The sequence below is a fragment of the Echinops telfairi genome, unplaced genomic scaffold, assembly GCF_000313985.2.
Source record: "Echinops telfairi isolate 266 unplaced genomic scaffold, ASM31398v2 ScPeMD7_23;HRSCAF=83, whole genome shotgun sequence".
Taxonomy (NCBI): domain Eukaryota; kingdom Metazoa; phylum Chordata; class Mammalia; order Afrosoricida; family Tenrecidae; genus Echinops; species Echinops telfairi.
This window is the reverse complement of record NW_022103920.1, coordinates 58,499,915-58,513,128: the sequence shown is the minus strand read 5'-3', so window position 1 is coordinate 58,513,128 and position 13,214 is coordinate 58,499,915. Positions and strand designations below refer to the sequence as shown.

The 13,214-nt window shown below is 37.9% G+C and overlaps 1 protein-coding gene across 1 annotated transcript in view; it reads right to left on the bottom strand.

Moving 5' to 3' along the window:
- The window catches only part of ANKIB1 (ankyrin repeat and IBR domain containing 1), a 184,243-nt gene that overhangs the window by 9,631 nt on the left and 161,398 nt on the right, over positions 1-13,214 (bottom strand). Inside the window, 6 exon segments of the mRNA XM_045288798.1 lie at positions 555-567; positions 867-1,072; positions 2,122-2,267; positions 4,207-4,273; positions 4,364-4,450; positions 4,730-4,864. Of these exon segments, the coding sequence (XP_045144733.1) occupies positions 555-567; positions 867-1,072; positions 2,122-2,267; positions 4,207-4,273; positions 4,364-4,450; positions 4,730-4,864 (654 nt within the window).

Below are 13,214 nucleotides of genomic sequence, written 5' to 3'. Positions count from 1 at the left end.
AATGATGTACAAATGCGCTTTACACAATTGATGTGTGTATGGATTGCGATAACAGTTGTATGAGCCCCTAATAAAATGTTTTAAAAAAAAAGAAAAAACAAACAAATTAGATCAACTATCAAGATGATAATTGTGTTATTTCTTTTAAAAATCTAAATTGCTTTATATTGGTGAAACGAGTTGGAAAAATGTAAAAATCACCATCTTTTAACACAGTATTTTATGATTGCTTCCATTTTTGTTAAGTATTTATTTACGTAAAAGTCAGGACAAAGGAATTTCTAATGCTTTTAATTATTTTTTTGTTTTATTTTTTTAAATCATTTTATTGGGGCTTTTAATTATTATGAATAAAAAAATGCATTCACTATATCACTCCCCACAAGGAATCTGAAATAAAACAACTGAAATTTAACGGTCTTTAATGGATGAATTTAAATAACTTAAGCAACTTTATAAATATCAGATTTCAAATTTCTTCACAACCTCTTACTACAAAAATATGATGATGACCAGACCAAGTAAGTTGGCAAGGTTTTCAAATTGTACATGACAAGATGTTCATAACTAAATATATCACTACATATATTCCATATTTAAGTTGATGCCTTACAACACTATTTGAATTACTACTGAGTTCACCTGAAGTGTGTAATTAAACTAGCCTAGGGAAGTCTGAGGAACTACAAAATGGCAAACAAAAGAAAATCAAAAGAAAAAAAGATAGAAACAGTACTAGGGAGATTGCCCAAAGGAGGTTACTAGTGTTTGTCAGTTGTCCACATTCCAGGTGTAGGTAACTTCCAGGACTGTGAACCTAGTTGGCTAATATTATCAACTGCTAGCACGTGCAGAGGTAGAATGACTCCCACAGTGTTCATCATCCCTGTTACCTGCGCCTTGGAACTTCAGGTGAGTCTGCAGGAGCAACCCCCCGGGCCACGGAGGCCAGGAACTCTTGCCTCTTCTGCTGCACAAGGCATGCCGCCTTGATTATTTTGTGGCGGGGTGTGCGAAGGTAAGGCCTGTTGACTTTCTGAGCAAGGTCTTCTGTGACCATTTCTAGGTCTGTCTGTGGTAAAGATGATGAGGGGGGAAAAAGAAAGATCACAGGTTGGGTGGGTTAGTTAACAGCAAATTGAGAATTGATCTGGTTTCTGTTAAATCAAACTCTTGGTTTTAGAAATTAAGAGATGATTAGGTCCTTTTGAACATGTTTCCTATTTTGTGTATTATTTCCAGTTTGTGAAAGAGAAAGAAGAGTCATATGTGAAGACATCTTAAATTCAGCATCTCAAATTAATACATTATCTGATAGGCATTACAGACATACAGTTGGGACAAGCTCACAAGAAACTGAGGAGTACAACAGATTTATCATCCACATAAGGAATATATTCACAGAAAAACCTAACACACTCGAAGGCATTATACAAGCAAATGCATGACAGTATTATGTAGATTATATGTAAATATTGCAGGGATCTGAAGGAGGCCAAGAACACTGTAATTTGGGGTTAGATCTAGAATGATTTGTGAAGGAAGTGAATACTGAGCCTTGAAAGAAATGCAGGCTTAAATTAGTAGAGAAGAGTGCAGAGGGAAGGTATGAGAACTGTAGCCAGAAAAGAACGTTTGGTGGCTTCAAACCATATGAATGCATAATACTTTTAGTTAGCTACTGTGATATCAGTTGGCTTAGGTGTTTTGGTTTTTAAAAACTGTAATTTCTAGGGTTTTGCTCCGAAGATAAACTTTTAGGTTACCACCCTGTATTTAATGTGGCTTGTTTCATCTATGAAGATGAAAATTCTAAATCATATAATCAGAAATAGGTCAAATTTTCACCTCAACCAGTAGAAAACACAGAAATGAATGTTGTGGGAAATGTTTGTAAAACCTAGAATGTATTCAGACCTGCAGTGATATACTTACACACAAAGAAAAATTCAGTTTATTAATGGTCACTTCTCCTTTATTTAAAAACCATGCTAAAAATGAAAACAAAATTGTTTACTAATCATACCCAAGTAAGAGAAAATGTAGTGATTGAAAAAGGAGAAAATGTTTTTCATAATAACAACTACTATTTATATTTAATTTAAAAAAAAGGTATCTTACTTGCATGAGTTCAAATATTTCTTTCTTTGTGCTTTTAGGTTCTAAGAAAAATCCATATGGATAAGAACACTTGAGAATGCGTCGAGTTTTTAAGAGCACATGAACTGCATCTTCAATGAATGTGGTATCTGGACAGCCTCCTTCAGCTATAAAGTAATTCAGGCACAGTGAAATTCTGTTTTACAAACATGGTATTAAATTAAATGAACAACTATGTGTTCTTAAAAAAGAATAAAAAACCACGAAGGAGGAGCCCTAAGAAGAAATTATTTGAAGTAGTTCTGATAGTAGCTAATTAAACTATCTTGACAACGTATATAAAATACTCATGTATGGCATGTTTGACATGTATGCTTTGATAAATGAAGCACATGCCATAGTGGCCTAGGAGTCCTGCTGAGTCACAGAGGCATACATACTCATCCTTGCTGCCTTTCCACCCTGCTGGTACACAAATGTAGCTGTAGGCCAACCTAAAGGTTTTAAGGGGAACTTTGCTGCTGAAGAATTACAACAAGCACTTTGCTATATTTTTTGCTGAAAAAAAAATTGTAATTATACCAATAGTAATATCTAATTGGTAATAATGAACAAGACAAAACTGCTATCAAGACTTATTTTCGCTCTTAATTTCTAATTCTATAGGAATTATTCTCATAAAGAGGGTGTTGGCACTCATTAATTTATAAATAGGAGCAAACAAAATAATAAATTATAGTTTTAGGCTTAACACTCACCTTTTATATATAAGTTAAGATCATTAAAAAATGTGACTTTTAAAAACACATGCACATCAGAATCTGTATTCTGTGTGGTCAATGTAGGATACTATATCCTAATGATACAACCAATGCTCAATACATGTTTTAAAAGGTCCTTTTAGATCATAAATCTTAGGACCCATAGGTCAGTCCTTTCTCATATTTTGCTTTTTGACCCCCAAACATCCATTCATTATATACTAGTGTGTTAAGTTCTTTCAAAAATGTTTATGATGTCTACTCCATTAGGACTCTGTTAAATGTTCTCAGGAATTAGGTACCATGTAGTTTGCTCTATTGACTAGGTTAGGAATGTCTGTGAGGGTCCATCTACTTTCCCCAACAATGTACAACAACAACAAAACACACCCACCACCACTGAGTTAATACTAACTCATAGCAACCACACAGGACAGGGTAGAACTGCCCCTGGGAGTTTCTGAGACTGTAACTGCTTATTATGAGAGTCATATGAACCAAAGTCATAAAGTCATATGTTCACCTGACAGACTGTAGATCTCATTAGGAATATGCTAGGTAAACAAACAAATCATTGTATACAGCATAAGTTCCAGAATTTATTTGGCCTACCTTCCCGTCAAAAAATAAAAATCCAAAAACAAAGAATTACTCAGACTGCTCGATCTATTGCTCTTCAAACCTTCCACTGAAACTATAAACTAGTTAACACAGTTAGTAAAAATTATAACCCTTGAGTGTTTTGTTTACTTTTCCTTAATTACCTACACAGAAAACCAAAAGGTCAGTAACTTTTAAAAGTGCAGTCAAGAGAGTTAAGAGACAGGGACCAAATGGAAGTGAAACACTGGAACAAATAACCAGGCTGTTGGCACAATGTGAAGAGTATAATCCAAGATAAAGTATAGGTATCTGCTTCTGCCACCCTTCCTGGATCGTTCCAGCACCCCCCACAGGATGGTATAACTCACTTGGGGAACACACTGGAATAAAGAAACAATAGAATGGAGTAGAACTTTGGGTGTCTATAATCTTTACGGAAACAGACTGCCACATCTTTCTTCCTCACAGTAGCTGTTGAGTTCAAACCAACAACCTTTCAGTTAGCAAGTAAGCACTTAACCATTGCAGGAACAGGGCTCCTTATAGTAGATAGGTCGGGTGGGAGATCCAATCATAGAGGCCATGTATGCTGAGCTGCACTGAAGGTTTCAGAGAACTCACATGGTACCAATAAGCTGATGAGGTTAATGTATTCTTTAATGAGCTCAATCTCCTAACCAGTGAAGTGATTTAGCATGAGAGAATATTTTACATTAATTACCAGATATACGACATAACTTACTTTCTTTGAGAGCTTTACTCAACTGCTCCATCTTTTCTTTGGCTGTTTTAAGAAGGCGCTGTTCTAACTGAAGCAACAGAAATGAAGAATTTATATCATTCGTTGAGTTTATTCACAACAGTATAATAGAGCTCATTTGAAATGGTTTGGAACATACCTGATAGCTATGCTCGTGGTTTTTAAATCTTGTGTAGTAGTGCATAAATCTGTCCAGTTCCTGAAATCGCTTGTGTTTTTTCTCAGCCTAGGAAATAAAAGTCCATAAATAACTTTTACAAAGCTTAGTTACTTGAGATAAAAATTATATTAAAATCATTACAGATAGCAGGAATCTATAAAGCTTTTATCTTCACCAAAACAAGAAAAAGTGGGGGAAATAGCTAAGTTTATACAGCTACTTTATTTAAATTAAGGGATACTCTAATGTATATTCAATTTAATGTCTCATTAAGATGAATCTAGGAAAAGGGAGATATGGAAAATCCTTTCAATGGCATTAAGTAGGGTGGACAGAGTTCCTTACCTCCACAGTCATTTCCTTAGATTGCTCCTCCACATGCTGAATCACTTCATAGCGAGTACATCTGTAATAACCTCCGGTGGAAGAGCTGTGCTTTTTCCATTCTTCTAGGCAAATCCAGCAAAAGTCATACTTGCACTTCAAAAGAAAGCATATATGCAATCATCTCTTCATGCTCATAAAGCTTTAATCTGTTTTCTAGCCAATAAATTTGTAGTGATGATTCCATCCTGCCTGTCTGAGCAGGAGTGAATCTCTTCAAAGACCTCTTTCTCATGCTTCTTTCTGGAGGCCAAAGTATGGGGAGGTAGTTTAAAATGCTGCTAAGGGTAAGTTAAAATGTAAATATTATGCTATAAACTAGTCACAAAGATTTGAAATGTCAATATTTTCAAATAATAAGACATCGAGATGTTTTATTTTTCAAGTGTGTGGTAATTTTACATAAAGCAAGGACAGTCAATTTCACAAAACTGGTGATTTCAAAATTGGCTTTTGAAACAGGTTAAATTTAAACGGTCTCTAAGTAAAACAGGAATGTAAAACTGGTTTCTTGTTTTCTTAGAAAATGTCATGCATTAAGTACCATAATTAGCAGATAATGCAAAAAAATATGAGCATTCTTGTATAAAAACATCACTATTTTATGTTTATGGATTTTGAGTCAGATTTTCCTATGAAAAGTTTATAAGGGAATGTTGCTTTCTTCTGATTCCTTTAGGATTAACTTTTTAAAAGTATAAATCTTTGAGTCCTTTGAAATGTATATAAATATATGGGTCTAAATTCCATTTTATTTATTTTCAGATGGCTGCCCAGTTGTTCCATGGCTGTATATTGAAGTCCAAGGTCGGAGAAGCCATCTTTACTATACATTAAAATCTCATGTAGCTCGGTTTAATTTCTATTTCATTGATTTGTCTATTCATGTGGAGGTACCATATTGTTTTTAGTAATTGAGCCTTTATAATATGACAACTCTCACCATTCTTTTTTCAGAGTTTTCTTAGCTATTCTTGCTTTGACTTTTACATGTGAATGTTTGGATTAGCTTCTCCAGATCAGGACACAAACCCTGTTGGCAGTTTTGTTGAGCTCTTTCTAACCAAAAGCTTCGTTCACTTTCCTTTCGGTTCATCGTTTGTGTCCTGTGTTATTATTAGGTGTTGTCAAGTCAGTTCTGACTCAGGGACTCCATGCGTAACAGAATGAAACACTGGCCACCGGGCCCCATCCTCCCACTTGTTAACACTTCACCCATTATTGCAGCCATGGTGTCAATCCTTCTTATCAAGGACCTACCTCTTTCTCACTGCCCCTCCACTTTTACACTCATATCCATGTCTCTAAGGAGCATTCTGACTGTACTTCTTCCAAGACTGACCTGTTTGTTCATGGTCCTTTCAATATTCTTTGTCAACACCATCGTTCAAATGTGTTGATTTTTCTAAGGTCTTCCTTAGTCAATGCCCAACTTCAACATGCATATAAGGCGAATGAAAATACATGGCTTGGGTCAGGTGTCCTTAAAGTAACATCCCTGCTATTCTACACTGTAAAGAGGTCTTTCTTGTGCATATTTACCCACCTGACTGATGCTTCCAAGATCACTGATTGTAGCTCTAAGCAAGACAAAATCTTGACAATTTCAATCTTTTTTTTTTTTCCTTTTCTCCATTTATCATGTTACCTACTGTTCCAGTTGTGAAAATTTTGGTTTTCTATACATTGAGTTGTAATCCACACTGAAGACTGCAATCCTCAATTACCAATACCAAGTGCTTCAAGTTCTCCTTATTTTAAGGAAGCAATGTTGTGCCATCTGCTTATCACAGGTTATTAACAAGCCTTTCTCCAATCCTGATGCCCAATCCTTCTTCATATAATCCAGCTTCTCCGATGATTTGATAAGCGTACAGACTGAATAAGTATGGTAAGAGGATACGATCCTGATGCATCTCTTTCCTGATTTTAAACCATGCAGTGTTCCCTTGTTCTGTGCCCACAACTGACTCTTGATCCATCTATAGGTTCTACACAAGTACAATGAAGTGTTATGAATTCCTATTCTTCCCAAGACTATACTAATAGTTTGCTATGATCCACACAGTTCACTGTGTTGGCATAGTCAATGAAATACAAGTAAACATCTTTCTGGTATTCTTTGCTTCAGCCAATATCCATCTGACATTAGCAATGATATCCCTTGTTTTACATCTTCTGAAACTGGACTGACTCTCTGGCAGCTCTCTGTCAATGTACTGCTGCAACTGTGATGATCTTCAGCAAAATTTTACTTGCATGTGATATCAATGATAGTGTTCCATCATTTGCCCATTCTGTTGGGTCATCTTTGTAATGGGTATAAATATGTGTGGTAGTTACCTAATTTCATGTGAACTTGAAAATATAAAAGTGTTGTGGTTGAGTCTGACCTGTCAATCAGGTCACAGCATCATTGTGGGCGTGACCTTCGCATAAGGAAGGTCCTGGAAACCTCCCCTCTCTCTCTGCCTTCACCTTCATGCCAGAGTGCCACTTGGAGACCTGCACAAGCCCTGTGATGCTTCTACCGCCATGGGATCCACAAGACTTCTCACCCACTGGCCTGTGATCTTCCTGCATTTTGCATCATTACAGGTAGCTGAAAGAGTGTGAAAAGGGAATTATGGACTAGTATTGGACTTTTGAACATGAGTTGGACTGGGCTGTTTTTCTGATATAGTTATTTCTTGATATAAAGCTCTTTCTTGAACATAAATGTCACTGGATTTGTTTCTCTAGTCAACCTGGCCTAACACAATAGGCTTCTCTTCCAGCCAATCAGTTGGTCAGGTAGCTGTCTTTCAAATATCTTGTCATAAAGGAGTGCATGCTTCATCAGCTTGCTGAAATATTTGATTGGCATTCCATCAACTCCTGGAACCTTGCTTTTGACTAATGCATTCAGTGCAGCTTGAACTTCTTCCTTCAGCACCATTGGTTCTTGCTCATATGCCACCTCCTGAAATGGTGGTCTGTTAAATACTTCTTTTTGGTACAATGACTCTGCGTATTCTATTTTCATTGGAAACTTTCTGCATCATTCAATATTTTGCCCATAGACTCCTTTTTTTGAATTGCAATTCCAGGCTTGAATTTTTTCTTAAGTTCTTTCAGTTTAAGATAGGCTAAGCATGCTCTTCCTTTTTTGATTTTACTCTGGGTCTGCATATTTCATTATAACATTTTACTTAGTCTTCTTGAGCTGTCCTTTGAAAATTTCTGTTCAGTAGTTTGACTTCATCTCTATTTTCCTTAGCTACCCTACAATTAAGAGCAAGTTTTGGAATCTCTTCTGACATCCAATTGTGTATTTTTCTTTCTTTCCTGTCTTTTGAATGACCACTTGTTTTCTTCATGTATAATGTTCATCTTTTTTTAAATTAAAAGTTCATATTACTGGGGGCTCTTATAGCTCTTCTAATAATTCAAACATCATTTGTGTCAAGCATATTTGTACATATGTTGCCATCATTTACTTTCTATTGAGCCCTTAGTATTAGCTCCTCTCCACTCTCGTGACCCCTTGATTATAAATTATTATTTTCATAACTTACACTGACCGCTGTCTCCCTTCCCCCATAGTTTCTGTTTTCTGTCCCCCTGGGTGAGGTGGTTATGTGTTGATCATTGCAATCGGTTTCCTCTTCCTCCCCATCTTCCCCCTACCCTCCTGGTATCGTTACTCCCATTTTTGTTCCTGGATTCCTTGTGTCCTAAGCTCTTATCTCTTATCTGTGTACATGCTCCAGTCTAGCCCACAGTGAAAGGCAGGACTGGGTCATGATAGTGGGAAGCGAGGAAGCCTCAAGGAACCAGAGGAATACTGTGTTTCATCGGTGCTATACTTCACCCTGGTTGACTCATCCTGTATGTCCCACCAATGTAAGATGTCCTTAAGGCCATCACAACTCTTCAGGTCTACTGTCAGTAGGGTTTATGTATGTATGTATGTATATATGTAATTAAGGTTTAATGCATCACATATGCTCTTGAAATTCAGGTGGGATAGAGTCGAAGTCTTATTTTGGTTTTCATGGGCTTGTTCTCATTTTCTTCAACTTCAACCTGATCTATGAGCAAAACTGATGGTCTGTTTCAGTCAGCCCCTAGCCTCCTTTTAGTTGCTGTTATTGAGCTTCTCCGCTTCTCTTCTCACAGATGTAGTCAACTTGATTTCTGTGTATGCCATCTGCAGAAGTCTGTTTGTTCTTGAGAAAAGGTGTTTGCTATTAGCAAGTTAATGGTCTTGCAAAATTCTATCATGAAATCTCCAGCTTTGTTTCTTTCCAACTACTGTTACTTCCTTTTTGCTTCCAACTTCTGCATTCCAGTCATCAATAATTAAGAATTCAACTTAATTGCATATTTGATTAATTTCAGACTTTAAATATAGGTAGAACTCTTCAATTTTTTTATCACCAGCTTTAGTGGTTGGTGCATAAACTTCAATGACAGTGGTAGTGATTGGATTTCCTTAAAGGCAGATAGATGCAATCCTATTACAGACAGCATTGTACTTCAAGATAGAACTGAAATGTCTTTTTTGGACAATGAACACAACACCATTCCTCTTGATTGTGTCATTCTTGGCATAACCATATGATTTTCTGATTCAAAATTGCCAATACCAGTTCATTTTCGCCCATTAACCCCTAGAATATCAATCTTCATGTGTTCTATTTCATTTTATACTTCCTATGTTCCTAGATTTATACTTTGTACATTCCAAATTTCAATTATTCATGCTTGCAATGCTTTCTTCTTACTGTGATTGCCCATCAGCAAATGAAGGTCCTGAAGGCTTTATTCCCACAGGCTTTTACTCCATCCCTGTCTTTATGATTGACTCTACATTGAGAAGGCAGCTTTTCCTAAAATTATGAACACCTCATTTATAGATGCTATGGGGGACAGTGGGAACCAAAAACCCATCTGCAGGGTATCTAGTCAGACTGAGCCACTGGCAGACCCCCTCTAATCATGGGTAAGAGTCTTGAACAGCCTTACTATCAGGCAGAGAGACCATTGTATTTGTGTTAGTCTGGGTAGACTAGATAAATAAATCCAGGGAGACTCTTGCATGTATAAGAGAGAGTTTTATATAAAAGGTAATTGTACATTAAGAAAACATCCCAGCCCAGTCCAGATCAAGTCCGTAAGTCCAATATTAGCCCATATGTCCAGTACCAATCTATAAAGTCCTCTTTCAGACTCATGAAACACATGCAATGACGCTGAATGCAGGACTATCACAGGCCAGGGGGTTGGAAGTCTTCTGGATCCAGTGGCACTGTAAGCATCTTAGCGCTGGCAAGAGTCTCTATGTGGCTTCTCTGGCTCCAGAGGTCTGGCCATGTGTCTTGTCAGTAGAGTGTCTCTCAGGGAGTGAGCAGAAAGAGCAGTGTCTCCTGCCTCCAAGGAGGAAAATACAGGAGTTTCCAGAATTCTCAGGAGAAGGCAATGCCACACAGAGGCCTCATTGGTTGTATCTTGATTGACCAGATTCCATCCCTTCATTCGTAATCCTCTCAAACTGACACCAGATTATGTAACTACCACAGCAATCTTGATTATGCTGGATCAGACTCGATACTTGGCCAGCTCCCCTCCCTATAGACACAAATTTGTTCTGGGTTCAAGTGTCTTTTACTTGTTATATAACAAATTTCTTTCCTGATTTTTTAAATGTTGATGGGGTCTTTTCTTTTTCACTCATTATTTGTATTTTGGTCTTTATATTATTATTATTTTATCCTTACCACCTTATTTTGACTTTTTAAAAATGGTTTCTGTTGGGTTTCCCAGTTTGTGAAGCACAGGAGGAGTGGATGCAGTGATAACCGACACAAGGGTTTATAGGAGATGTAGAGGTAGGTGGTGGGTGATAGGGAGGGAAGGGGGATTTGGGGAGTAAACAAAGAAGGTGGGAGGCGGGAGGGAGCACTAGAACTGATTGTGATTGTACAACTCATTTTAAAGGCGATTTAACCACGAGGGCGGGGTGTTCTAAAATTGATGTGTATAATTCTTCTTGATATGATTGAACTATTGAATTGTATGATATTTAAATCATGTGCCCATAGGTTGGGGAAACAAAAGCTATTATTGACCTTTTGGTCTTATACATTAATTAACAAAAAGTAAACAATACACTCAAGGTTGAAAATTTTTATTCTTTGTGTTAAGTTGCTAATTAGTTTATAGGTGACTCCAGGGAACAGTCTCAATGGAAGGTTTGAAGAACAACTTGGGGGCTAGTCCTGGGGGGCGGGTGTGTTTAGTCTGGAATATTTAGGATTTTGATACTAAGTTCCACATTTCTCTCCTTTAAAAACAAAACAAAACCAGGATTCATCTATTATGTTCCTGAAAAAGGATAAACACGATTTCCAGTTGAATTTAGGGCTATTTCCTGGGTTCTGGTTTGGGTTTGAGTCTAAACTGTGCACCCAGCCTACCCCGACACGAATGCTGAAGACAAAGCGGGTACATAAGCAAATGTGGCGAAGAAAGTTGATAGTGCCAAGCTGTCAAATTACACAGAATCTGGGGTCCCACATGCTGGAAGATAAATAAGGGGCCATCTAACTGAAAAACAACAAAGCCCACATGGAAGCACACCAGCCTGTAAGATGACAAGGCAGCGAAGGGGTCAAGTATCAGGCATCAAAGACCAAAAAAAAAAAAAATCATAACATTGTGAATGAGGGGGAGTACAGAGTGGGGACCCAGGCCCCATCCGGGGGAAATTGGTCATCCCCTTGCAGAAGGGCTGCAGGGAGGTGAGGAGTAAATCGGAGTGCAGTGTAGTTAATGATGAAATATGCAATTTTCCTCTTAATTCCTAAATTCTTCCTCTACCCCACTACCATGATCCCAATTCTACCTTACATATCCGGCTGGACCAGAGGAGGTGCACTGGCACAGATAGGACCTGGAAATACAGTGAACCAAGGACAGACGAACCCCCCAGGACCAGTGGAAAGAGTGGCGATGGCAGGAGGGTGGAGGGAAGGAGAGAGAGAAAGGAGGAACAGAGGACAAGGTCTACATGTGGCCTCCTCCCTGGGGGACGGACAGCGGAGAAGTGGGTGAGGGAAGACGTTGGATGGAGTAAGATATGATAAAATAATAATAATTTATAAATTATCAGGGGTTCGGGGGGAGCGGGGAGGGAGGGGGAAACATGAGCTGACACCAAGGGCTCAAGTAGAAAGCGGGTGTTGTAAGAATGATGAAGTCAACATATGTACTAATGTGCTGGACACAAATGACGTATGTACAGATTGTGATGAGTTGTATGAGCCCCTAATAAAATGATTATTTGATTTAAAAAAAACTGTGTGCAACTAAACCAGCCCTGTAGGAGGTATATAGATATATATACACACACAGTGATCCAGCTGTATTAATTGGTTAGTACAGCTACAAACAGAAAGGTATTTTCTAAAGGGCTTGTGAGGCTAGCAGAGCCTCTGCTCTGGAAGGCTTTCTTTCTGTGTCAGTTATAGGGGAGATCATGATCTTGCCTCTTCAGTTTCTGTTTCCTGGAGATCTCCATCAATCTTTCCCCATCTCTGCTTATCTCATTTACTTAATCTCTTTTATATCTCTAAAGAGATTGTCTCTTGTCTCTAGACACACTCTACACTAATTCTGTCTCATTAACATAACAATTACAACCCATTCCCAAATAAGACTATAACCACAGGCAGAGAGGTTAGTATTTATAACACATGTGAGAGGTCTTCATCAAGTTCATGGAAGAATTCCATTATCTTTTAATTACACTCTCCCACACACTTTTTGAATCCCCATGTATTGGGGGGAGGGGGCACACAATTCAATTAATATTCTACCTGAGGACCTACCCCTATTCATGTTCTTGCCATATATGCAAAACACATTAATCCCATTACACCATCCAAAAAAAATCTTAAATCAACTCCAAGTCCAAAATCACATCTTCTGAATCCTCTAAATAAGAATTGGGTGCAACTTTAGGCATATTCTGGGGGCAAAATTCCTCATCTGTGAACCTGTTAAATAAGGACTATAAGCTATCTACTTCAAAGTATAATAATAGAACAGGTACAAGGCAGACGTTTCTATTACAAATGGGAAAAATCAGAGGGAAAGAAGTGATAGCACGTACCCAGCAAATTTGAAGCGTAGTGGAACAGATTCCATTTGCGCTCAGCAGTGGCTCTCAGTCTTCCTAACGCCGCGACCCTTTAATACAGTTCCTCATGTTGTGGGGACCCCAACCAAAGAAGTGTTTCTGCTACTACTTTATAACTGTAATTTTGCTACTGTTATGAATTGGGCGACCCCCATGAAAGCGTCGTTCGACCCCCAAAGGGGTCGCAAACCCACAGGTTGAGAACCGCCGCTCTAAGGCTTTAAATGATCTTTTTTTGGGGGCTTTAAATGATCTTTATAA